Genomic DNA, 27,032 nt, shown 5'->3' with positions numbered 1-27,032 from the left:
AATTATACAACCCGGGAAACTGAGAGAGCTGGTGAAGTGGACGTGGTGACATGAGCTGTGATACTAGGTGGCAGACCCAGCCATTCTGCACAGCCCCATGGGGAGGAAGACAGAAAAACAGACATCCACCTCCCTTCTCTTCTGCCGCTGATCCTGCCCATGCTCCCATTGGCTGAGCCCAACAGGAAGTACCTCCCTCTCCTCATGTCTCTGATCCCCACCCATGCTCCCATTGGCTGAGCCCAACAGGAATCGTGGCTGCAGTCTGCACAGGCCCACCTCCAGAGCACAGAGCAAGGTGGATTAGTCACTCTGGACCGGGTTGTGAGAGGTGGGGAATCCTCGGGACAGCGTATGTTTGGGTGGTGATACCTTCATCTATCTAGTGTGGGAGCCAACTGTTTTGAGAGAACCAGTGCTGGGTCAGCAGCTCTCTGAGGAACTAAAGACACAGAGGCGGGCCATACACGTGGTCTCAGAGCTCGCATTGGGGTGGACAAACAAGAAAACAGACCCGACTGTGGAAAACAAGTGTCATGAGAGACAAAGCTGCTTGCCCCGGGGAACCGGGGAGGGAAGAAACACATTCTGTGGAAGTCCACTGTCGCCAGGGGGGGGGGGGGGGGGGCGGGTATTATGTGGCGTCCAGATTAGCGGTTCTCCAGTGGGGATGATACTACCTTTCAGGGGACATTTGGCAAAAAATTCACGTATGTTTGTGGTTGTCACAACTGGCGGGTGCCCACTGGCATCTAGTGGGCAGGGACCAGAGATGCTGCTCAACATCCTACCATAACAGGACAGCCCCACAGCAGAGTTATCCAGACTAAGATGTCAGTAATGCCGAGAGGCCGAGAAATCCTGGCCTAGATAAGAAACAGGAGCTGTCAAGGCACCCTGGGCTCTGAGAGAGTGGGTTGGAGGGAGAGGCTCGGCACGGTGGGAGCTTAGGGTACGGGAGCAGAGGGGACAGGTGGGAAAGAGAGAGTGGGGGCGAGAGGCAGGTGAGAACGGGTCCTGCGAACTGGGCTGCAGAGCTTGTTGAGTGTGAGGTGAGCCAGAGGGGGAGCTCAGCAGGAGAAGGACCTGGTTATATCTGTGTTTGGAAAGAGCTCTCTTGAACAATGTGGAGGAAGGGAGGTGGGTGACGCTGGAGGAGGCAGGGAGCAGAGAAGAAGGCACTGCAATTTCACAGGTGAGAGGTTCCGAACGCCGAGCTGAGTAGTGGAGCAAAGCTCGGGGCCAAGGGGCAAGCTTTAGAGATTGGGGTGGCGGAGCGTACATGACTGATGGCCCCTGAGATGAGGGGGTGCTGAGAGGAAAGGGAGGTCGAAGTGATGAATAGCTATTTGCTTGAGTCATTCTCTCAGTGAAGAAAAGGCATCAGTATTGGCAGGTGCTGCCGTGAAAAGACCCTGGGCAGACCCTGGCCACTTCTAGCCCAGCACGTCTGCATTGCCTGCATGGGAACTTCAGGCCCATGGCTTTGGCTTCTCTCCCTTCAGGAAGTCAGGCCCAGAGCAGTGTTCTCCAGAATTCTCTGGAGGCGAGAAACAGATCAAGGGGATGGTGCCAGAGAGATAGTGGGGAGCCCAAAGGAGAAGCTATCACAGCCATGCCACTCCCACATCTAACCACAGAGTTTGGTTTCTTGTAGGAGGTGCTCCATTTACTGCGAGGGGCATCACAGGAAGTCACGCTCCTACTTTGCCGACCCCCTCCAGGTGCACTGCCTGAGATAGACCAGGGATGGCAGGTAAGATGGGGGGGTGGTACCCGCTGGTGCCTTCAAGCACCCCTTTTCTTGTCTGGTGGGTCCTGAGAAACCCCACTTTGTTTTAGGTAGGGTTCAATGCCATTTTCTTCCACTGGGGCAGGAAAATAGCTGGCCTCCAAACGTCAGTCTGTGAGAAGTTCATGAGATTCTATCTCTCTCTTCTCCTTGCCCTCCCTACTCTGCCTCTCCAATGTTTGGGTCTTCCTGTAGAGAAGTAACATGTTTAGATCTTGTCTGTGAATCTTCTGGAGCCAGGGCCTCTGGCAGCCCAAGCCTCAGAGAGGGGAAACCAGGATCAAGGGGAATCCATACAAAACCAGACTGAGGGAAGGTAAGAATTTCCATTGTGAGGAATGAAATGGAGAACAGGATGTATGTCCACCCTCCTAAAGCATGAATTAGACATGTATGGTCTAGTGCAAAGAAGAGGCATTGAAATCAGGAAAATTCAGAATTTTTGCTTTGATACCTATATTAGGTTCTCCAGAGAAATAGAATCTACGGGGTGTGTATGTGTGTGGGTATATGGGTAGTTGGAGGTGGGGGGCAGTTAGGGCATGGGCTCAGGTGGTTGTGGGGGGTACAGTCTAAATTCTAAGAATAGGCTGGTAACCTAGGGAGGAGTTGATGTTGCAGTGTGCATCCCAAGGCAAACTGGAGGCAGAATTCATTCTTTCTTGGGGATGTCAGTTGTTTTTTCCTAAGGCCCTCAACTGATTGAATGAGGCTGACCCACATCGTGGAGGGTAATCTGCTTTACTCAAAATCTGCTGATTTAAATGCAAATCTCATCTAAAAAATGCCTTCCCAGGAACATCCAGACTCCTGTTTGACCACGTGCCTTGGTTCTGTGGCCTAGCCAAGTTGACAGATAAAATTGATCGCAATGCCACTTGTGGGGTCCCCGGGACACAGACTCTGCAGCAGAGATTTGAGTGCAGGAGGTTTATGGAGCCTGCTCTTGGGGACACCCCTGTGAGGGTGAGGGAGGCAGCGTTGGACAGTCAGGGAAGTTACTGTGTGCAGCTGCAACGGGGGCCTGTGTTCATGCCACAGGGAGCTTTGGAGCTGGGATGGCCCCTCTGAGCCGTCTTGAATTAGGGCAAGAGAACCTGTGCCTTTGCATTTTGTATCAACCAGTGCTGGAGTGGGGCTGCCCCAGAGGGGACCTGACTTTGGCTGAGACAGCTCCCTTGAGTTGAGCATGATTCCTGCAGAAAGGCTAGCTGTGAGCTGTCAGTACCCAGCATTCCCAGCAGCTGGAAGATGAGGGATTCGTCCTGGGGAGGGATCTGTGTGGGTACCCTGCAATCACCTGCACCTGTTCTGCCACTCACTGGCTGCATGGACCTTAGGACAATTGCCTGACTTCTCTAGGTCTCATGAGTCATCATTTATAAGATGTGGATAAAATCGGTCCCTTATCACTGGGGTGACAGTCACTAGAGATATCACAGGGGATTTTGTGACCCAGATCCTTTTGATTCTTGGACTCCAAGAGGTCATTTGATATACACTTTGGTGTATAAAATTGCCAAGGAAAGGAAATCAGAAAGCTGCCAGCTTGGAAAAGAAGGTAGGTATAGCAGTTGTGTTGAGCAACTGACCAGGGTGCGAAGGTCAAGCTTCACATGCACAAAGATCAGGCCACAGGGCTTGTGTCTTGTGTTTTTGCTGAGGTATCTGGGAAATGCCAGGAAAAAATGGTCCTTCTGTTCTGGAGAATAGATCCACCTAGGAGGACCCAGAAAAGTCCCGTGTGAGGGCTTGGAGTGAGGTGTGGTAGGCATGCTTTCTTTCTCCTCAGACTGGAAGGCCAAGTGGAAGAGGAATTTTCATTCATTCATGTGGCTTCAGAGGTCAGATAGAAGACCAATGAAGGGAGCATTTAGTTCATAACTAGAATAAGTAATCATGGAAAGGAGGCAGTCATACAAAATCTAGAGTAAAGTCAATCCACGCAGAAGTGATAGCAGGTGTGAAGGAATGAACCTGGATGTTTGAGGGACAAAAAGTAACAGGTGTGCCTGGACCGCAGTTAATGGAGGGGAACGTGGAAGGGGAGAAGCTATAGCGGGAGTCAGGGGCCACATTGTGTAGGGACTTATAGGTCTTGGCCATGTGCGGATTGCATCTTGGCTGCGATGGGAGGCCACGGTGCTGGAAGTGGTTTGAGGGTGAAGGGTTAGGCAGGAGCATACCCTCGTCTGGTCTATACTTTAGAAAGACCACTGAGCTGGAGATGGACTGGAGCACAGAAGCCCTCAGTCATTCAAGTAAGATACTGCATGTAGCTTGGAATCAGGTTGCAGGCAAATAGTTGATAATAAGTAGTCAGATGTAGGATACATCTGGGGGGTAGAGCCCAAAGGATTACTTTTGGCTTAGATGTGGTCAGATGGAAAGAGAGCAAAGTTTGCCTTGGACATCTGGTTGAATGACGATAGTACTTGCCGAGACGGAATGTATTTACAGAATGCAGCTTAAAGTACGCGGCAGAGAAGTGGTAGTTCTTAGTAGCATCTAGAACTGAAATGCCATAGAACAGTCAGGGGGAGATGTCAATTAGGCATTTGTTTATGGAGACCTGGCATGAGGTCAGGGCTGGAAAAGGTAGATTTGGGAATTGTCAGCAAATAATGTTATTTGAAGCCATGACGTGGATGAGATCACCTTGGGAAAGAGTGCAGAGAAGTAAGCCATGGGATCTGCCCAAACACTGAAAGGTCCAATTCAAAGAGATGAGACAGCAGGGGCGCCTGGGTGGATCAGTCGGTTAAGCATCCAACTCTTGGTTTCAGCTCAGGTCATGATGTCACAGTTTGTGAGTTTGAGCCCTGCACTGGGCTCCACGCTGATGATGTGGACACTGCTTGGAATTCTCTGTCTTCTCTCTCTGCCCTTTCCCCACTCGCACTGTCTTTCTCTCAAACTAAATAAACTTAAAAAAAAAAAAAAAAGAAATGAGACAGCAGAAGAGTAGGGGCCTGGGAGTGGTGGGAAAACCAGCAAGGGCAGAGTTCAGAGGAAACTCAAGTAGAGTAAGTGAGTAAAGGATGCTCTCAAGGACGGAGAAACCAGTTATGTTGCCAGGAGACAGAGTGAGGTGAAGACAGAGAATTGTCCTTTGGCTTTAGAAGACATAGGTCACTGGAGACCCTGATCAGAGCTCCTTTAGTTGAATGATGTAGGCAGAGGCCTGGGTGGAGTGGGTGCAAGGAGAAGTGGGGAGACACTGACAGAAATAGTGAGTACAGGCACGCGTTTGAAGAACAGAGAAATGAATGGCTTGGTGCTTGGAGGAGGTTGGGACAGGGATGCAGGCTGGTTGACCGATTGCTGTGGGGAGGTGAAAGATTCTTATCTGAATGTGCCCATTTTCACTGTCAAGTAAGAGGCAAGGTCAGGGCGATGGTTGAGGAGAGAGATGAGAAATAGAGTAGAGGGAGAGAGAATAGGAGAGAACAGGAAACGGACTTCACAAAGGAAGTGGAGAATGATTATCTAGAAGTCTTGAGTGTCCACTTGACACCTGTGCCCATACGCTTGGCATTAGTCAGTGGCTCAGAAGCAGGCATAAAGCCCACATAGAATGTCACTAGGAATTGGAATTACAATATGGCACCTGCATATAACACTGAATCGAGGCAAAATGGAGGCACATAACACAGAATGGGAACTCGGGGTTTTCTTTATTTTTAAGGGAGTGTTTATGGGATAGAACCATGGAATCTTAGCAGAGGAAGAGGGTGGAGTTAGTAGGGAAGTGGTGGTGGTAAGGTACCATGGACTGGAAGCCTTGAAGAGGGTGAAGGATCGCTATAGAGTAAGTACTGGGGATGATGAGTTGGCGGGAGAGGAATGGTTGAAAATGAGATTTTGGAGGTCTCATTACAAGAGAAAATATAAATGCTCTTACTATTTATTTCTTATCTCATCCACTTCAAATTTTAATTTTTGGTATATCCCGTATAATTTACATTGTATATCAGTAGACTAATAAGAATTCGTGGTTTATAATTAAATAAAAGTGTAGCTTTGGAAACATAGCCCCCTCTAGTTTGGAGGAGTGGGCAATCGGCAAGGCGAGGAGATATCCAGTGTCGGGGGCAGAGTAATAGTATCTGTGTTACAGGTGAGGGCAGGGATGGGAGCTCAGCCCTGTCTGGCTCTAAAGTCTGTGTTCTCTGTCACATCAGGGGTGTAGGTCATGGGACGGAAGTGCTAAAAGATAATTTTCAGGAAAAGGTAAAATCATGACTCTCACATAGATGTAGAAATGAATATATGTTAAAGATTTTATCTAACCCATTCAGTGAAGGAACCAGGTAGATATTAAAACTGGTTCGAAAGAGATTTCAGAGGAAAACAAATTTGTTTATACAGAGTTATGAAATAGCTCAAAGTGGAAAATACAGTACAGTCAGATAACCCAGAAAGTTGTGCTGTAAACAATGCATAGTTTCCATCGATGTCTAGATTTTTTTCTCCAATAGAAAGTTGAACGGTGTTAATGTGCACAGTGTGTCATCAAAATCAGAACCTAAAAGGCCCAACAGGGATGTAAACAGTTGAGAGCAATCAGTAATGTTTGGAGAAGTGAGGGGGACACCTAGGGAAGGGAATCAGGATGGGAAGGGAGATGAGGCTGTGAAAAGGAAACATCATGGATGAGGACAGATAAAGACAAGAGTTTACAAAACCCATTTCTTATTGGAAAGTGGGAGAAAGAGTCAGTGTTACTTCTGCTTCCATGTTTTTTTGAAGTTTTTAAATTATTAAAAATAATGTTTACATTTATCAAGAGCTTCCAATGCCTGAAGCTAAGGGGTTTAGAGATGGTTACTTGGGTCATCTCGGGCCCAGTGGGAGCTGGGGTCCTGACAGCGGGCGACTGACCCCAGAGCCCATCTTTTAACTGCTTTGCCCTACAATCACAAAAAAAAAAAGGTTATTTTTAAAAGAAGCACTTTTTAGACTTTGCTTAGTGTGCACCATTGATCCAATAACCCTTAGCATTTCTTTTAATAGACACCCGTGCTCTCAGCAGACAAAGAATTCACCAGGGCAACTTGCACTGACTCTGAGCAGAGCCCGAGTCTGGATCAAGAGGACAGCCGGAGGGACAGTGCCTCCCCAGACACAGGGGAAAGCTTGGGTCCCGGGCCCGAGTCTTTCCAAAAGGCCACTGGCAAGGCACAATGGGACCAGGACATAGAGAGACCCTGGGCCACTTCCTCGATGCGTCCTCAGGATTCCCCCCCTCATTTATGCAGACTTCAGCAAGAAATGGATGCATCCACATTGGCCACCTCTTTGGAAAGGGATATGAGGCAAAACTGCTATTCAGTTTGTGATATGAGGGGACTTGAAAGGTAAGAATCACCACGTTTGCAGACACTTTGTAAATGGTATCATTTCATTGCTAGGAATTGCAATCAGTTAATAACTGTGTTCAGATGCTTACTGGGCCCAGGACTCTGCTAGGCCTTTGGAGGGGAGGTGGGAAAAAAAGAAGCATAAGGTTTGGAGTGGCTGCAACCACAGTTTGTGAGCTTTTGGGAAAGCTACCCTCACCCCATGGTCCCCTAGTACCCTTGGAGCCTGCGGATGGCAGGCCTCTGTTTTTCCCCAGCACACAAACCTTTGTGGTGCATTCTTCATGGCCTTTTAAAGCATTGTGGTAAGAAAGAAGTTCCCTGTATGCATCACCATTTTTTATTGCTAACGTTACACTTTACAGTCAACACCGGCTTAAAAAAAATCTATGTCTTCAAACACCAGACTGAAACGTTCATTTTCATAGCCACTTTTAAAAAGTTCGTTTATTTATTTTGAGAGATGGGGGCAGGAGGGGCAGAGAGAGAGGGAGGGAGAGACTCCCAAGTAGGCTCTGCACCTTCAGCGCAGAGCCCGATGAGGGGCTTGAACCCACGAACCGTGAGAGTCAAGAGTCGATGCTTAACCGACTGGGCCACCCAGGTGCCCCATTAATAGTCATTTTAACTCAGGCTTCATTTTGTGCCCGTCCCCCACAAGTATTTCCAGTTTTCCATCCTGTTCTGCTGAAAAACATTCTCTTTGATTCAATTTGATGGTATTTATCATGTAGAGTCAAGGTGCAGGGGAACCCGTTAGGAGCAGAGAGAAGGTACAAATACTAAGAAAGGGTGAGATACTACTTCGAGGCACGTGCTAGCTAGATACACAGGCACAAAGCAGGCAAATAATGAGGAACAATGGTTTGTGTTTGACGCTGTATAAACCCACTGCTATGAAATGGCTCTTTTTTGTTGCTCATCCTGGAAGACTAACTAGGGCAGATCTGTAGGGACTGATAGGTGACATGAAGTCTGAGGCAGCAGGTGTAATGAATGCAGTTAGGCAGGGCGAGATCTGTGACTAACAGGTGCCAGGCATGTGTTCCCTAAAAGCATCCAGACACAATTTTTATAAGTATACTGCACCCGCCAAACAAAAACTAGTGTGCCAAGTAGAACAGAGTGGGCAAGCACGATTCACCAGTAGAATTCATTTTCATTGTCTGAAAATGCATAAATACAAGTGTATTTATAGCTTCTTACAATTGCATTCTAGGCAGTAATAGATACATTTGATCACATGATAAAGGAAATAATCTACAGAGGTTTATCCAAGGACAACTATTAGTGTTATCTTATAGGAAATATAGAAGGGACTGTACTTCCTTATAGGCATGAAGCTCCTCTTTTGGATTTTTAAAAGTTTTACTGCCAGAGAGTTCAGGGTGATGGATGGAAATGACGAGCATTGGATTATAAAGTGACTGTGGGTTTAGGTACAATACTGGAGTTTAACTTGCCATGTGCTTGTAATCTGATATAGTTATCAGCTATTAATAATTGGCTTGTTTGTTTTTACTAATTGTTAGTTTGGTCACTGTTTCATTCATGGAGTCACAGAATCTGGGGGTTGTTCGATAAAAAATGATCTAATCCAACCTCATATCCCGTCGTGAAATCTGTTGTGTAATATCCCCGCAGTAGGGGGCCTGCTTTGCTTGAATACCTCCAGGGATGCAGAACTTGCTACCTCTTTTTTTTTTTTTTTAAGGTTTATTCATTTTTTAGGGACAGAGACAGAGCATGAGTGGGGGAGGGGTAGAGAGAGAGGGAGACAAAGAATCCGAAGCAGGCTCCAGGCTCTGAGCTGTCAGCACAGAGCCCGATTCGGGGCTCGAACCCATGACCTAAGCTGGTCAGACACTCAACCACCTGAGCCACCCAGGCACCCCAGAACTTGCTACCTCTTAAAGTGGCCCGTTTTATCACCATGTGGTTGTTGATCAGAAAGTGCTTCCTTGTGTTAAAGTGAAATCTGCCTTTTTCTGTGTTCTACTTATACATAGATGCTTGTGTCCTATCTTTTTTGTCATTATTTTTGCAAGAAATATCACATATTATTTTTCTGAATCAAATTAAATTTGACTTAGTGTTCCTACTTGAAAGGGTGTACCCGATGTCCAAAATATTCCATCTTTGGAGGGGGTTTTTCTCTCCTAGAGTTACACAAGAATCCTGAGGGCTTTTCCAGAACATTCTGGGAGCGCTTTTGATATTCAGTTGGTTGTGGTTGCTGCCCCATGCTTGTTGTCCAGGCCGATGTGGTCCAGGGAGCCACAAGTAGGACGGTCTTACTGTTTCTCTGTCCTGGTTCCCTCCATGGTCAACACCTCCCCTTTGCACTTGACCTTTCCTGTGATGGTCCTGGTAATGACGATGCTCTGTCTTCTCACATTTCCTTACTTCACTTTTACCATGTTTTCTTCCCCCTATTCAGGGACCTTTCTCTGTCTCTGAAGGAAGGACTCAAACCACGTTAGCTTCTCCTCTAATGGGACGCTAGCTTGCTCTAGATGCATATATAGTGACTGTCTCCTATGGGAAGAAAAGCACGACACATGCCCAGCCGCCTCTGAACACATTCCCCCAGTTCCTGGTGGGGTTGTGGCTCTTCGCAGATGCCTTTTAGAAGTGTCTGTACCTCAGTTCTGAGGCGGCTGTCCCAGGCAACTGCTCTTTCTGGAGTTTAGAACAAAAAGAGCATGGACTCCTTGACTGTCTAGCCTTGGCTTCAGCTCTACGACATACTGTGTGTGCCGGGAGTGTTGACTTCTCGGAGCTTGAGGTTTCTCAAATGTAAACAAAGACCACAACAGCCCCACAGGGCACCTCGCGGGCCAAAAGAAGTAACACAGGCAGAGTGTTATCACAGCACCTGGCTCCTGGCTCGCAGCGGGAACTTAACACAAGTCAGTTTCTTTCTCTTTCTTGAATTATTTCCAGCTAAAGAACAGGTCCTGTCAACTGAAATTCCCAGCAAACTGCCAGAATTTACCGTCTACCAGGTGGCTACTCTTAAAGCCAGGTGGGCACCCCAGCAAGCCCAGAGTAGTCATAGAGAAGATGAGGTTTTACTTTTCCTTCCTTCCTTTCTCTTTTCTTTTACAGTTGTATATCTGGAGACTGCCATATCGCAGTAGATCTTTAGAAAGCATGTTAATAAAGCAGTACAGTATATTTCCATGGAGGAAGGTTAGAACTGTGTGCCTGCTGGCAGGATGGCTTGGCACTTGGCTAGAGTTGCATCTTATGCAAGGTTTATTTCTAAAGTTAGGGCATAAGGCAAAAATCACATCAAGTCACATCACCCTGGAACATCACTTTGGAAGGCGCAATGTTATTTGCTCCCCTGGTAGGGGGACAGATCACCTTTTCTTTGGTTGAGCCTCAGGTGAAGGGCCTTGCTGTCTGCCAAATGGTTATCTTTAAATGCTGGACTCAGAGGAATGAATGGGGATGGCAGATTCAAGGCTTCCACTTGGCCTAGGGGCTACCACGCCCTCTCCACACACTCTGACCCCCTCACCTCTTGCAAGGAGCTTACTAGAAAGATTGGAGGAAGATGGTGGCGGGCGGTAAGGGGTGAACTATCAGGCACTGCAGTGGCCCGTGGGCACGTGTTGCCACCTGCTTGTCCTCTGCCTGGAGGGAGGAGGGTAGGCAGGTTCCTGCTATGGACAGGGTGGGGTGCGGTGTGGGCTGACTTCGGCAGCAGGCTGGATTTCCCATATTCTGATGAAACTTCCACATTGTCCCCTTCCATGTTTATAAGAAAATGCATTTTCTACACAATTTGGTCAAGTGCTTTAAGGTTTTAAACTGATTTTTCCTCAAAGTGCTTAGTGATTTTAAATATTACTTTCTTAAAGTGAGTGTTCTCCTTTTATTCCTGGTAGCGTACAGTCTCCTTTTTGTGCATGTGAATGTGCATATATTTACATGAAACACACATTGACATATACCTGTAGGTCTCCTGAGCAGAAATAACGTCTTTTTGACAGTGAAACTCAGGTTGGGACAGACATACCACTTCTCCCAGGGAGGAGGACAGGCTCTCTGGGGGTTTGGGGGCCTGTAGCTATTGAGGGGCACCAGAGCTGAGTTTACAAGAAAGAGGCGTTTCGAGAAAGGGAAGGGAGGACAGCGGGCACATAATAAAGCCAACCCATTGCTTTGGGTGTGGTGACAGAGGCTGATAAATGAGGATTTGCGTGTTTGGTGAAAAGCTAAACCTGTGCATTTTTTTTTAGATTTTCCTACTCACCCTCTCTAACCAGGCTTTCGACAGATATTTTCTGAGCACATTCTCTGCATGTTTGAAGCACTGTACAAAATGCTCTGCCGTCTGTATGGACTGCTTTTTCTAATCAAAAGGCGTGTGTGGTGACCTTTGGGCAGCCCCTGGAAGGCTTATTCTTCATGTTGTGTCTGCGTCTTCACTGCCAGACAATGCGCCCCACTCACCGTTCATCTGCCTCCTGTGTCACACCGGGAGTAAATGTCACTCCAGCTGGCTGCCTTTCCAAATAGGCACTTTCTCAGCGCTCAGAAAAGGACTCGATATTTGCACAGAGTGCTTTGAAGGTCACCTGCTTGAGTTGTTCCCAGCCTCCCGCTTTGGCCCTTTCCCTCTAACTATGAAACGGCATTCATAGTCATAGCGATAACAGCCCCTCCTATTTACTGAGGACTTACCCTGCACCAGGAGCCATGGACGGATGTACCAGAATTATGTATTCTAAGCATCCCAGAAATCCTATAAATTTCTCGACCTTCTCACTTTTCAGATGGGAAAACTGAGGTCCCAGAGAAGTTAATAAGCTTTCCCGAGAACCGAAGTCATGGCCCAGAATGGAGGCATAGCTCTGCTTTTGATGCCATGTCCTCTGGCAAGTCCCCCATGGTCTCCTGGGCTCCGTAAGGAGCTCCCCTTGCTCCCATAATGCTCTGTGCTGCCGCTCCTATAGCACTTTCTCCCTGGATTGTAACATTTGTTCACCACTCACTCTTCCCATTAAATCAGGGGATCCTCAGGCACAGGGGCCATCCATATCTTATCCAATGTTCAGAACAGTCTCTGGCAGGAGCTGTTTGGACCCTGGCTGGCTCTCCTACGATGTGCTGTGATGATCATCCTGAAAGCAAGGCAAGATGGGGAGAGGAGTTTCTGATCAATGCTGGAAGACACATGGGTTTCTGTTTTCTAGTCCTGAATTGGACAGGGATGATGAGGAAGGGGACATGTGCCATCTACCTGAAGCCACTTCTCTCACTGTGGAAAATGAAGCCTATCTTACCATCAACTCTGCATGGGAAGGCCAGCTACTCTGTGAAGAATGTTTGGAGGAAGATTCAGGGACCATTCCCTTGCCACAGTTCTGTTCTTGGAGTGCCCCCTCGGAGTCTTTGCCTGCAGAAGAGGCTTGTGAGAGTGACAGTGAATGGGAAGACCTGGAGGAGGCTGTGGACCCGGAAGATGGCACCCTCAGGTGGGTGTCACTCTGGGTGGACTGAGGCTGGGCTCAGTGTTCAGTCCACTTTGGCTGGGTGATGGTCTGTGGGCATCACCTCGTTCCCCTTGCATCCCCTCAGGGGAGGGGGGTCACACCTCGTCATGGCATTCGCCACGGCCCATGTTCCATGACAACACCCTATAAGATAGGGTCACTGTCATTCCCATTTGGGACTTTCCCAAGGTCACACAGTGGGTAAGTGACAGCCATAAATCATCCCAGCTCTTTTATTCCATGGACCACATGTTCGGGGCCTTCCCCTGCTGCCATCTATATGTGGCCCAGTGCCCTGTCTCTTTTGGGAGGGCTGCTTGTGAAGTGCTCATTCCTCTTTTGTGTGCTCTTGCCTACCCTTGGGCTACATAGATTTCAGAGAAGTGTCTCGGTGCCCTGTAGTGCAGTCCTTCTCAACAGCCTCTGTGGCTCACAGTGAGCTCTTTTTTGATCGAGAAAGTCATTCTGTTAACTCAGGATGCCACCAGAAGTTGGGACTGGGTCAGAGAGCTGGAGGCAGATTGTACCGATGAAGACGAGGGAAGAGTAAATGTGACAAAAATCCTCTGACTAGGAGCAGAGCGGGTTAAACTCTTGACAGGTTGGTAAACCCACCCAATGTTCTGTTAAAGTGCCTATAACATATGTTGTTCCAGTATTTTATTATTTATTTATTTATTTATTTACTTACTTATTTAAAATTTTTTTTAAATGTTTGTTCATTTTTGAGAAACAGAGAGAGAGGAAGAGAGAGAGATAGTGGGGGGGGGGGGGGTAGAGAGAGAGACAGACAGACAGACAGACAGAGAATCAGAAGCAGACTCTGTGCTATCCGCAAAAAGCCTAACGTGGGGCTTGAACTCATGAACCAGGAGATCATGACCTGAGCCAAAGTGGGATGCTCAACTGACTGAGCCACCCAGGTGCCCCTTTTTCTTTAAAAGAATTTTCTTAGGGGTGCCTGGGTGGCTCAGTTGGTTAAGCATCCCACTTCAGCTCAGGTCATGATCTGAAGTGAGTTGTGAGTTCGAGCCCTGCATTGGGCTCTGTGCTGACAGCTCAGAGCCTGGAGCCTGCGTCAGATTCTGTGTCTCCCTCTTTTCTCCTCCCCTGCTTGTGCTCTATCTCTCTCTGTCTCACAAAAATAAATAAACATTAAAAAATTTAAAAAAATTTTTTTAAACATTTATTCATTTTTGAGTGTGTGTGTGTGTGAGAGAGAGAGAGAGAGAGAAAGAAAGAAAGAGAGGAGGGGCAGAGAGAGGGAGACAGAGAATTGTTCCATTATTTTAAAAATGCTAAATACTCAAGAAACTTTCATATAAACACATTTTCAAGGCACCTTGAAACTTACTGAGGCATCAGCTCATGAAGATTTGGGTGTACCTGAGACAGTCTTGTTCACTTTTAGCCCATTGTGTCATAGCTACATTTTCACCACAAATGACTGACCTGGATTTCTTAGAGGACAATGGCAGGCAAGCTAATAAGGTGGGTGGCTATTTGAAATTCAAATATGACAAAAGGACTGGTTCTTATCTGAAATAGGAAGCAACAAGTTCATAGAGGAGATCACGTGGGGGCTTTGAAGACCATGCCTGCCATCCATGGGAAAGTTGGACACTGACGGCCTTGGGGATGATGCAATGATGGATTCATACAAGTGTGGAGCAGGCAGGGTGTGGCTTATATGTGGAGGGAAATATTTCCAGAGTGGGCTCCTCAGGGCTGGGGAGCTAAGGGAAGATGGGGTAATCAATGCTTTTGGGACCTACAGGGAAACAAGTAAGGACCCCAAGTGTCAGTACTTATGAAATGTCCCAGGAAATCTGCTGTTCCTCTGGAGACTGGAGCAGGTAGCAGAGAAGAGACAATAGGGCTTTTTGGTTGGAGGGGCTCAGGCTCCAAGCCTGCCTCCATCACTTACTAGGGGGGTGACCTGCAGCAAACGACTTTTAAACCATCTAAGACTCAGCTGACTACCAAATGGAGATAGCAAAAGCCACCTCATTCTGTAAGAGAGGACAATGCCTGTCAAGGGTTTAGCACACTGCCTGGTGAGTAAGGACTCAAGCAGTGTTAGTGCATTTTAGTCATAAATCACAAAGGAGACTCTCTCTCCAGTGAGATGGTGCAACCTTAGGAACCCATTCAATACTGGTTTTTTGTTTTTTTTTTTTTTTTTTCTGTGTAGACAAAGGAACTGGGCAACTTTGTCAGACTTGCCCTCTAACTTGAGGGGCGGGTAGAAGTATTGGTCCATGGCAAGGGTGTCAGGATCTGGGTAGACTGAATAGCCCTCTGCTATGACAGTGGCTTGGGATGTCATTAGGCCTAGGCCTGCCACAGTCACTTATCCCACCCTGCTGATAGAAGGCAGGCCTGCAGGGAAGTGCTTAAGTGAGCTCTCAGCCTGGGCTCCTTGGAGCAGCCCACAGATGAGCTTCAAGGCATCTACAGTTAGAATATTGACTTGCATGCTTCTTTTGGAAAAAGCAGCTCTTTTTTTTTTGAAAAAGCAACTCTTAACTTTCTTTAAATTCTCTAAGTGGTCCACAATCCCCTAAAGATTAAGGATCTCTGTTGTATATATTCTCTCTTTCATCTTGGAAGTGGGGAGGGTATAAAGAGGATTTTCCTTATGGATGGAGTCATGCATTTTTTAAAACCATATTAGAGATTATTTTCTTTGGTCCTTTTAGACAATGAGATAATAAATAATTTCATTTAGCCCTCATATCAACTTTGAAAGATATTCTTATTCCTCTTTTATAAATGGCACTTAGAAGGTTTATTTAATTTGCCCAAAATCACACAGCCAGAAGGGGCAGATTCACACTGCATCTATCTGATTGAACTCCTGGTGCATTTTTACATTTCCTCTAGAATGTGTGTTCCACATGCACTTGTGTAACACACATGTCTTTGCCTCAGATGTCATGAGTCCTACTAGTTCTCTCACAAAGTATTTCTCTCTTAGGAGGCTAAAACAATCCCTGCTGTCTGGTGGGATCGAGAAGGCAATTAAACTGTTCTCTTTGGAAAAGGCTAGGGCCAAATGGTGAGGGCAACCAGTAAAAGCTGCCTATTGTTTTAGGTGAACAGAGAAAGTTGGACAGTCACCAAAGGCAGAACCCGAAGTTTCTGCACGCACATCCTTTTGACAGTGATCACATGGAAGAGGCCTCAGATGCCCTTGGTCCGGAGAATGTACGCACGAGCCCTACAACCAGGAAAGAAGCCCGTGGGTCCCTGAGAAGGCAACATGGAATGGAGGGTCTGGCCCAGTTAAGAACTAACTTCAAGAAGATCATGCCTGTCAGTTCTGAGACTCATTTTAAATAGTGGTCATGACCTCTCCTTGGTTCTGGGGTTTATGTCCAATAAAGCTTGGTGTCTGTGTGTGTGCGTGCGTGCACAAGTGCGCTCACAAGGGCTTCCCCTTGTGAAAGGATTTGAGAACCAACCACCTATGTCAAGATAAGCCAGCTCAGGGTGAGGTCTCGCTGCTGCCCTGGTACACACCTTCAGGGACAGATGCAGTGTTCCAGTTTCCACTCTTTAGTTCTCCATTGGTTGAATGAGTTTCCATGGCCTTCAAAGTGCTGTCAGTTCCCTCAAGGGAATCTGCTGAGAGACAGCTCAAAGGCCATGGGAGTAATGTGTTTTGACATCTTTCTGTGTTCCTCCTGTGCAACTCCATATGGTTGTAGATTCTTTTAAAAGCATTTTCCTTTTGAACTCCACAACCTGATCCTAAAGATTCTATGAAGGAAAAATAAGATGGGAACATGTAATAAAAAGGAAAGAGCAAAGTGGTAGATCCGGCATTATCAGATATTATGATATATAGCCACGGCCATAATAAGAAGCTAATATTACGTGGGATTAGCTGGGGGACACAGTGTGCGCCAAGGAACACGCTTAGCATGACAAAAGAGGGGATACGTGGCAGTCAGCATTTCAACATGGGGAAGGAAGACGCCTTCACACACATAACTGGAAAAGAGGATTTGATTCAAATCTCACTTCATCTATTAAAATTACAGACCGTTTGATTAGGAAAAAAAAAAGCAACACAGAGAAAAGCTGGTGAAAGCAGATTCTAGTCTCACCAGATCTACACAGGAATAACACACTTCTTCTGGCCTACAGCAATAAAAAAGCATAACAAGGAAGAACTACAGAGTTGACAGTATTGAGAACGTAAAAACTTCTGTGCAGCAACGATGACAAAATTAATGTAGAATTAGGTGCAATGGATGGGGAAGCACTTACATAATTGTGAATAAAGATTAATACCTATAATATTTAGAAATCCCATTATAGTTTATAACAGATTAATAAAGGATTTCAGTAGCTGGTGTACACAATAAAAATGCAAATGGTGGACAAATACATATTCTGTTTAAAAAAGTTTTTTTTTAATGTTTATTTTTGAGAGAGAGAGACATAGTGTGAGCAGGGGAGGGGCAGAGAAAGAGGGAGACACAGAATCCGAAGTGGGCTCCAGGCTCTGAGCTGTCAACACAGAGCCCAGATGTGAGGCTTGAACCCTGAACCATGAGATCATGACTTGAGCCGAAGTTGGACACTTAAGCGACTATGCCAGCCAGGCACCTTGACAAATACATAGTCTAATCAAAATAATCTCAGTGGATTAGTTTGTGTTCACATTTGCAAAATTAAAAAAAAATACTATCCAATTTTGGCAAAATTTGGGTGAAATTGGTATAATCAGAAATACCAAAAGCCATAGAAATGCTTATGCCCAATACCTCACAGTGCCAGTCTTCAGAATTTATCCCAAAGGAATAATTCAGAATAAGAAAAAAAATACCCACATATTTCAAGATGTTCATTGGAGTGCTCTCTCTGAAAACAACTTGAAAATGGTGAAAATCCCTTAGAATATAGTAATGTTAAAGACAGTTATGTCAGCATGGTGAAAAAATTGAATAGAATCAAAATGGCAGAGAATAAAATATGGTGATATTAAAGACAGTATGGTAAAAAAAAAAAAAGAGAGACAATTATGGGATGGTAGCATAATGGGATATTATATAGCGAAGAGGACAATAAACCAAATACGGAAAGTCACGACTTAGAGCAGTGTTTGGTATAATAACATCAAGTTGCATGTTGAAATGGCGTACTAATGACATCCACAGAAAGGCATATGCACATACACACAGACTAGTATAGTGAGGGAGTAGAAATCACCCAGGGGTTGGATGATAGATTAAGAGAATACATTTTGTTAAAAAATACCTTTACTTTTCTATATTACTTGTATAATGAATTTTAAGTTGAAAATAAAAAGACTGGACCAGAAAAAAAAAAAAAAAAAAGAGACAACAGACAAACACAAAGGTTTAGAAAAGCCTATGCTCTAAAATTTAATTTACGAACTCTTCTCCATGTGCTTTGATTCCTAATTTCTTGTTTTCTTTATGAGAGAAGTCTGATAGATCCATTGCCTTGTTTTGTTATTAATTAAAGAGAAATTTCCGGGCATCTGAACAGTCTTGTTTCAAATGCACTCAGGGCTGGAGCCAGCTTCCTTGGTGCACTATTACACGGTTTCACAGACCTCAAGTTTAGGGAATTAATCAAGCATGCAATGAAGTGAATAAATAACAGTATTTACAATTTTGGAACTGCTTGTGCTCTGCTGAACCCTGGTTGCTTATTTCCTTTTTGGAAAAGAAAGGGATGCCTACAGGTTCAAAATGAATCTAGTCCTCCTCCTTAGGGGAAAGGACCCCCCCTTCCCCCCAGGGCTGTTAACCCATTTGAGCCATATCTCATGAAGAACATGTTAATTTGCCTTGGGTGGACTTGACTGCAGCTGCTACTTGCTTTGTTTCAAGGCAAATGTTGGAAAGGACAGTGCAGTCTTAAGGGACTCAGACCACTGAGCGCAAACTGCTTCCCTGTCTGGCTTCTGCATTGCACATCCTCAAATCTGGCTGTACTTAAGTCAAGTCAACTACAGAGGGTGTTAAAAATACAGCTTCACTGGCCTCACCCCTGGAGATTCTAAACCAGCAGGGTTGGGGTAAAAACCAAAGAACTGTCCTTTTATCAAGCTCAGCAGAGGATCGTATATATGGCCAGATTTGGAAAGCATGGATGTACACTCTTCAAGACTTTGCTTGGCTCTCCAATCCTTCCTCTCTGCCATAAATACTTATTAAGCTTCTGTTATGTGCCAGTATGCCATGTGTATGAGGTTGCCCAAACATATACATGGTCACCACTAAATTGTAGAGCTAAGGCGGGCTTCCCAACTCCACTTAGCAAAGATGTGAATTCTCCCTGACAAAGTTTAATTTAGAGGTGTAATGGGATTCCTGTCAAGTTCCTTTCAAGGTATTTCGCAGATATAGACAAGCGTCTTCTAAACTTTGTTTTATACATTTTGTATTTTAAATATAATTTATATAAATAAAAAATACGTTCTGAAAAGTCACAGGCCCTAGAATAACTAAAATAATTTTGAACATGTAGAATGAAATGGGAGGAATAGCTGTGTCCAACATCAAGGCTTACTAGATAGCTACCTTCATTAAGTGTAGTATGGCAGAGGGATAGACATACAGATCCACAGAATAGAATAAAGAACCCAGAAATAAACCTATACATATATTTCCAACTGATTTTTGACAAAGGTGCAGAAGAAATTTAATGGAGAGAAAGTAGCCTTTCAATAAATATTGCTGAAACATTTGGACATCCACAGACAAAAAAAAAAAAAAAAAAAAAAAAAAAAAAAAAAAAAAAAAAAAAAACGGACTGACCTAAACATCACAACTTGTACAAAAATGAACCCAAAGTGGATCACAGACTTAAATGTAAATGTAAAACTATGGGACTTTCAGAAAACAAACAAACAAAAACAAACAAGAAAGCCTTGGGATTGAGGGCTAGACAAGGAGTTCTTAGACTTGACATCAAAAGCATGACACATAAAACGAAAATGGTAAATTGGTATTTTGCTCTGTGAAAGATCCTATTAAAAGGGTGAAAAAACACGAGTGTCTGGGTGGCTCAGTTGGTTGAGCATTTGACTCTTGAGTTTGGCTTAGGTTATGATCCCAGGTTTGTGGGACAGAGCCCTGTGTTGGGCTCCATGCTGAGCATGGAATCTGCTTAAGATTCTCTCTCTCTCTCTCTCTCTCTCTCTCTCTCTCTCTCTGATCCTCTTTCTTGTTCATGTGTGCATTCTCTTTTGCACTCTCTCTGTCTCTCTAAAAAAAAAAAAGAAAGGTGGGGGAAAGTATTTGCAAACCACATATCCAACAAAGACTAGTATGTAGACTATACAGAGAACTCTCAAAACTCAACAGTAAAAAGCCAAAATCCAATTAGAAAATAGGCAAAGGTATGAACAGGTATTTCCCTGAGGATTATATACAGGTGACAAGCAAGCACAGGAAAAGATGTTCAACCTTATTAGCTATTAGGGAAATGCAAAAATCAAACCACAATAAGGTATCTCTATATACATATCAGAATGGTAAATAAATAGTGACACCACCAAATTCTGGTGAAGACGTGGACAACCTGGGCCACTCATGCATTGCCAGTGGGACTGTAAAATGGTGTAGTCACTCTGGAAAATAGTTTGGCAGTTTCTTATAAAAAAGTAAGTATGCAGTTACCATGAGACTCAGAACTTGAGATTAGGCATTTATCTCAGAGAAGTGGAAACATTTTCGTACAAAGATCTGTATATTAATGTTCAGAGAAGCTTTATTTATAATAGCCCCAAACTGGAAATAATCCAGATGCTTTTCAACCAGGTGAATCGTTAAACAAACCATGGTATATCCATACCCCAAAGGGTGAATTATGCATGTTTGGATGGTTCTCTGGAGAATTCCGCTAAGAAGCCAGTCACAAAAGTGTGTGCAGTATGATTCCATTTGTATGACACTCTTGAAGTGACGAAGTTCTAGAAATGGAGAACCTACCCATATGATAAAATTGGATAGAACAGCACACACACACACACACACACGCACACACACACACTCAATCTATCTGATTGAGAGATAGATCAATGTCAATATCCTGGTTGTGATACTATACTAGTTGTATAATAATAAAGTTGTTATCCTTAGAGCAAACTGGTAAAGGTCCAGGGGATCATCTGTATTGTTTCTTATAACTGCATATGAATCTATAATTACCTTAAAATAAAAAAGTTTAATTAAAAACAATGGTTTTCTCAACTCTGCTTTAACCATATTGCGGCTGCTCCACGTACTGGCAGGGTGGGTTCTGCATTAAGTCATAGATCCGTTGACCAAGAGTGAGAGCTCTCAGCTTCTGCGGCCAGTCTGTGTCTGACTCTCCCACAGTACATCTACATCATGCTATTGCTGCGACACTTCAAGTATATATATTTTTTTCATAAATTGCAATTTCATCCTTCAGCTACACAAATCTCGGCTGCCGAATAAGTGACTCAGCTTCAGAGTCAAGCAATCCTAGAGAGAAATCATCAGGAAGAATATCGGAACAGCTCTACATGTTTCTGCCCCATTTTCCATTTGACACACATTCACCGAGTACCTACCATATAGCAGGCTCTGGGCAAGGTGCAGGGGGTAGAGATGACCATGGATGGCAGTTACTCGCTGGAGGCTCGTGTCTTGTGAAGGAGATAAAACACAGACACGTTACTATCAATGGGAATAGTGCTAGAATGATGGTATAGAAAAAAGTAATGTAGAGAGAAAAGGGATTTTTTTTCCCTAGAAGGAAATATTAATGCTACCTGAGGGGAGGGTCTGCAATGGGGTAGCAAGATGTTCCTCTAAGAGGAGAGGCATAAGCCTTGAAGAGCATGGGAATGATTCAGCATAAAGACAGAGTAAGCAGGGGGCTGAGAGGCAGGAGAGGAGCCGAGGACGGGGTGTGGACAGATTATGAACTAAGCTTGGCTTTTCGGCAGTGTTTGTTATAATAAGAACTCTCATCAGAAAGATTAGTCTGGTTTGTGGGGTGGAGGAAGGATTGGTATAGGGAAAGACAAAAAGTAATCAGATCACTTTGGAGACCACTGCTGATTCCAGAGCAGAAGGAATGGTGGGCCCATTAACTAGGATGGGGATGATCAAGGAATATCATATTTGGTGATCAGTTTGGTTTTATACATTCTGAATTTGAGATGTCTCTGGATCTGAGGTACCCCAGAAGGATGTTTTCATTAAGATGGGATCATCATGAATTCCATTGCAAAGGGCGCCATCACTGAGGGCTCAAGGTAATGCCATGGTGTGGTTTTACCTACGAGAGTTTCTGTAGAACAGACCCTAAGGCTAACAGTGCTATGAGGTGCTAACATATAAAGGGAGCAGCAGCAGAGGGACAGCCCCATGCAGCGGTCTCCCTTCTTCATTCGGTGAACTACTCCAGGCACCTTCCCTGGCAAGCCAGCAGCACTGGTGATCACCCACCCATAGCTTATAAGGGTTTAGAGGGTAAGGAGGCCAGTAATGGACAATTCCCCTGAAAACAGATGTTGGAATGCTATGGTATTTTCCCTTCCATACCTGTGAGGGAGGGTGGCGCTTTTCCCTGTATGAGAGAACTTTAAGAGAATAATTTATAAGGCTTGATGTGTGTCTCCTGAAGTTGGAGGTGGTGGTGGTGGGGGACACACGGGTGTGTAGCTGCATCCCAACAGACTTGAAGCCAAGTGTGGGTGATGGTCCAGTGAGGCCAAAGAAACGACCCAGACACAGATGTCAAGACATCGGTTTACTCCTGCAACTTACATACAAGGAGTCCGTAAGTGGCTGACTGGACAAAGCAACCATTGCTGGGATCTACATGCAGCAAGCTTTTATAATGTAGCAACTAGCCTAGCAACTATCTGTAGCCTCTCCTTCCTACATGGCCAGCATTCCAAGGAGATGAAGGCCTGCTGTCTGGACATTCTTCATTACAAGGGAGACGCTCTGGATTGATTACCCCCAGAGCCCCTGACCTTGAATGCTGAACAACATGTTCTTCTGCATATTCTTCTTGATGGGAATATACAAGGAGGATGGGATCTCTGCATTCTCAAGATAGCGATGAACGTGGACACTCACAGTGTGCTCGCACAAGCTAGCTATCCAGCACGTACCGGACAAAAGTCTTTGTGTCTAATCCATGCCTGAGCCGTGTAAAGGTGAGAGGTGATGGCAGAAAAAATAAGCCTGGTGGGGGAGCAAAGAGAAAAAGGACTGCCCAGGAATAAACTGTCATACCCTTGGTAGGGTAAGGACGTGGAAGCTTTTCTTATAGTCAAGTGGCCCTACAGGTGGGGCACAGCCTACAGCTCTTGTAAAATAAGTAGGCATGACCCAACCAGAGAGAGAGAGAGAGAGAGAGGAGTGTCAGAGCCTCCGCTCACACAGAGGGTGTATCAGTGAGAATCCTAAAAAGCCCCCTTCTGTGGCTGATACATTATGCAAAGGTGGCCTTTTCTCCCTTTGACAAGCCCCTCATCGGGGGACAAAAACCAAGTTGCATTTTGGCCCCCACTTACCCATTTGTCTGGCACCTGTACTCATAGCACAGACTACATAAACTCATTGGTACTCTGGAGTGGGGGAGCAGAGGGAGGGCATTGTAAACAGCTGTCCAGAGACAACATCACCCAGGCAATGGAGTTGCGCCTGGAGACACCTTGCAGGGGAGTTGTTGGGGAAACCACAAGATTCTCTCCCAGCACAAACAGCTGACTCAAAATACCTGCAGAGCCCAGAGGGCCCAGGGCTGCGTTCCAGCTGCAGAGGTATCAGGCACTGGGTCTACAAAGTAGGATGTGGGTGTGAAGCTGAGTGAGGAGGAGAAACTGATATGTCCATTTCCCATACCCGTTTCCAACCCAAAGCAGTCCCAGCCTCAAGGGCAGAGAGCTTAACAGATCAGAAGACAGAGGGAATCTTACACTGAAATGGGACTGTTCTGGGTGCTCATAGTTATGGGCCTGCCCAAGATTTGATATACAAGGGCCCAGGAAAAAGATGCATCTGGATATCGAACTTGAATGGCACTGGAAGGAAACAAAGACGTTGTCTTCCGTGTGCCCCCTATTCTGTCTAGCTAATAAGATGCAATCAGCTGATGACATCTGCATTCTTGCTGTAGAGCCCAGCGCTTGGCACAGACCAAGCGGTAATTCGTGAGGGTTGAAAGGCATCCATCCAGCTCCCCTGTTAGAATCTGTCAGTGTTTGCAGTTCACTTTCTGCCACATCATGATTTTACTGTTAATAAGTAGAGCTGGAAGCGGAAGGCGCGGCATTTATGTACAAGAGTTGGTGACAGGCGAGCCTGCCAACTTAGCGACTCTCCTTGTCAAAGCCTCCGGATCCCTTCCCTCTCCGTGTGGTGTGTGCCTGCGGAACGATGGGCTGGTTGACACTCTGCAAACAGATGAGCAGCAGCTAATGGTCAATCAATTAATATTTATTGGGCATCTACCATGTGCCAGGCTCAGGGACCGGGCAGCGGGGAATTCACAACGAGGTAAGTGTGTGTCCTTCTGCTCTTTAAATAAAACAGTTTTCGGCTCCCACTGGGCTTTTTATTGGCGTTGCACTTTCCACAATTTATTTTTATAGAACCTTTTATGTGAAGTGTCTCAAAGCTAAGCAGAGAGAAAGAAACACACAGAAAGGCCCCATGGCTTCTTCCAAGCTCACGATCCCCATCCACTCACACTTGGTGGTGCTGGGTGTGAAGAACATCATCTAAAAATAAATCAGGCTGCCAAGCAGAGGCCTGGGCCGTGACAGATCCAATGGAAGGGTAGTGTTGCTGAAAAGATTCTTTTCTTTCCTGCCGGTGTTTCTTATTCTTAGTTATGTGCTCTTCCCTAGGTCAAACCAAGTTTAGAAAACTCTGGACTTGAGCGTGGACCTTGCGGACTGTGAAAACATGCTTTTGGGTTCTGAGGTGCACAGTGCTTCCTGGAGTCTGGAAGCCCCTCATGGGTCCTCTCTGATTGTGTCTGGAGACCCATGGCTTGGGATGAGGGGCCATTTTGTCAGTAAATTCTTGTACTTGAAAGAAGCAGAAGGGCCCCACCTCAGCAGAGAGCAGGTCTTTGGCTGGCCTTCAGGTGCATCCAAGAGGGAGGCTGGATGTCCAGACCAGGGGTGGGGGTGCAGACGGTGAGATGACACAGTCAGCATTACCTCTTTGTGCTGGTCACTGCTATTCCCCCATCTGAGCTTTCCCAGGGATCTGTAGTGAGCCCCAGGCACAGCAGGACAGGAGGAGGTGGTGTCTGGGGGCGGGGGGGAGTGGGGAGAGCAGAGAGGGGATAACCAAGAGACTCCATAGGTAGCCTGGAAAGGGAACCTGGATGGATGGACTACGAGAGGCAGATCTGGGATGGAGGACCACATTGGGACCAGGCCTGCAGTAAGCACCAAGGGTTGTGTGGTAAAGAGTCCTGTAAGGTTGAGTTCTGGAGCCCAAAGGAAAGGGAATATTAGCAACCTAGTCTCCTAGACCTGCTTTTGGAATGACCGCGACATCAATATGCCTGGTCTAATTTGTGGAGGGTATCCAGCCTTACCCACAACAGGACAGAGACCATGGCTGCAGCGGGTACTTTGCTTAGAGAGAAACAGACAATGAGAGATAGAAACAGTCAGCACAGAAACTCTGGAAGATCCACAGCCCTAGCAAACTCTGTGAATCCATCCTCTGGGAAAGGGAAACAGGATTTAGCACCACAGTGCTGGATGCTTCTGTACTTTGTCTCATTAAGCACTTACAACCCTATGGACTCTTTTTAAGTTTATTTATTTTGAGAGAGATAGCATGAGCGGGGGAGGGGCAGAAAGAGAGGGAGAGAGAGAATCCCAAGGAGGCTCTGTGCTGGGACTCAATCTCATGAATCATGAGATCATGACCTGAGCTGAAATCAAGAGTGTGCTTAACCGACTGAACCATCCAGGTGCCCCTGGACTTTGTTTTTTTTTTTTTTTTTTTTTTAAAGAAACTGAGGCAGAAATTAGGAAGTAACTTGCTCCAGGTCACCAGCTATTCAGTAGCAGAGCAGGGATTGAAATCTAGGCCTGCAAGACTCTTTGCACTACTGGTGACTGGTTAGACACAAGAGTTTGAAAAGGCCTCCAAAGCATGGCAGAAAGTTTGGTAACATACTACATCGTTCTTTCAATTTTCCGCAGAAGCAACCAAGAAAAGCCTTCTGGGTTGGTGGCCTCTGAGATTATTGTGTGGTTTAGCAGAAGGTTGGTGGATAGAGACCTCAGGATCCACTCTGACCAAGTGTTCATTTAGTCTCCATTCGGGGATTTCCTGACGCTGTGGGTGGGAATTCTTTCTTCTGTGTGTCCCTAAGATAGCCTTCTATGTAGGGACATATAACAGTATACATAACATTTCAATTCATTCATGCTGTTCATGTTTGTGAAATGGTGACCACGGCAGAGTTCTGATATTAGAGACTATGAAAAACAAAAGATACATCAGACAAGGGGGTCCGTCTTTAAGAGGAATCTTACCCTGGCACTGGTATGGCTTGCCTGGAGGGTGCCTTGGCTGCTAAGGGAAAACCAGGACTCTGATGGAGAGAAGGCAGCTACCTATTGTCAGTGACTCATAGAGCAGGAAGCTGACCCCTCCGTGCCTGGACAGAGGGTGGCCGTTTTTGCTGAGTCCGCCTTCAGCTTAAGGATATGGCTGTCTTCTTTGGACCAACACTGACGGCCGTGGGCTGAGCCAGGCAGGTCTTGTCATGACTTCAAGGGAAATGGATCTGCTAGAATGGCTCGGGTCAGGACCAAATGGAGAGAGATGTACTCACCGAGATAAAAAGATTCCAGCTTCGTGGATTGAGGCAATGTTTGCATCCTGAATTGCCCCTGCACCGACGATCCGAACAGAAACTCTCAACCGACCTGTAGCCAACTGACCTCGCACTCCGGCACGGGTTAGTGACTTCTGCAGTAGTCTATCCTGTCCAACGTTCCTAAATACTCTGTCTGTCCTGCTCTGACACTGCAAATCCACTCCTACTCTGGCCGCTCTGCGACTCAGTAGAGGGGGACAGTCAGAGGTACGGATGAACCAAGAGGCCATCCCTAGGGAACAAAGTCAGTGGTTCAAGATGTGGGCATGGCTCAGAGAGTTGCTGGCGTCAGGGCTTAGTTTAGGAAAGGGGTATGTACAGCGGGGTGGTGGACCAGCGACCCGCAGGGAGGCGTCAGCTGGGTCCGCAGGGAGCGCTGTATGGCCTTGAAAGGGCAGCAGGGGAGGTACTGCAGGCTCCAGCCAGGCCAGCAGAGGGCGGTGGCGCAGGGTGAGGCTCCAGTGCGCAGGCTCG

At 45.9% G+C, this 27,032-nt stretch overlaps 3 protein-coding genes and 1 long non-coding RNA gene across 5 annotated transcripts in view; 3 read left to right on the top strand and 1 right to left on the bottom strand.

Annotated features, from left to right (window-relative positions):
• The window catches only part of FRMPD2 (FERM and PDZ domain containing 2), a 96,203-nt gene extending 84,683 nt beyond the window's left edge, over window positions 1-11,520 (top strand). For both annotated transcript variants that reach the window (XM_086680215.1, XM_025918071.2), the window contains exons 27-29: window positions 1,658-1,756; window positions 6,809-7,152; window positions 11,409-11,520. In XM_086680215.1, coding sequence (XP_086536341.1) covers window positions 1,658-1,756; window positions 6,809-7,152; window positions 11,409-11,457 — 492 coding nt within the window. In that variant the 3' untranslated portion in view covers window positions 11,458-11,520. The remainder of the gene's footprint in view (window positions 1-1,657; window positions 1,757-6,808; window positions 7,153-11,408) is intronic.
• LOC147576038 (uncharacterized) lies at window positions 10,394-26,991 on the bottom strand. The gene is made up of 4 exons (XR_015241688.1): window positions 26,514-26,991; window positions 21,253-21,327; window positions 16,191-16,430; window positions 10,394-12,293 (listed from the first exon to the last, which is right to left on the bottom strand). It is a non-coding gene; the product is annotated as an uncharacterized LOC147576038 (long non-coding RNA).
• On the top strand, window positions 12,310-17,065 carry LOC147576039 (FERM and PDZ domain-containing protein 2-like). Its single transcript, XM_086680228.1, has 3 exons — window positions 12,310-12,647; window positions 13,143-13,266; window positions 15,763-17,065. Exons 1-2 carry the CDS (start codon window positions 12,310-12,312, stop codon window positions 13,213-13,215), a joined length of 411 nt encoding a protein of 136 aa, XP_086536354.1. The 3' UTR covers window positions 13,216-13,266; window positions 15,763-17,065.
• PTPN20 (protein tyrosine phosphatase non-receptor type 20) overlaps window positions 24,053-27,032 on the top strand; it is a 113,733-nt gene continuing 110,753 nt past the window's right edge. The window contains exon 1 of the mRNA XM_086680219.1: window positions 24,053-24,199. The gene's annotated coding sequence lies outside the window, so the exon portion shown is untranslated. The remainder of the gene's footprint in view (window positions 24,200-27,032) is intronic.

Source organism: Puma concolor, chromosome D2, assembly GCF_028749965.1.
Source record: "Puma concolor isolate L17-30 chromosome D2, mPumCon1.1.hap2, whole genome shotgun sequence".
Classification (NCBI taxonomy): Eukaryota; Metazoa; Chordata; class Mammalia; order Carnivora; family Felidae; genus Puma; species Puma concolor.
The sequence above is the reverse complement of the archived record's forward strand: the minus strand, read 5'-3'. Positions and strand labels throughout refer to the sequence as shown.

Excerpts from the sequence above, each read along its gene's own strand:
- LOC147576039 (XM_086680228.1), top strand. The coding sequence starts at position 12,310 with ATGGGGAGAGGAGTTTCTGATCAATGCTGGAAGACACATGGGTTTCTG. Across the intron at positions 12,648-13,142 it reads CCGGAAGATGGCACCCTCAG|GATGCCACCAGAAGTTGGGA; the intron begins GTGGGTGTCACT and ends CTGTTAACTCAG.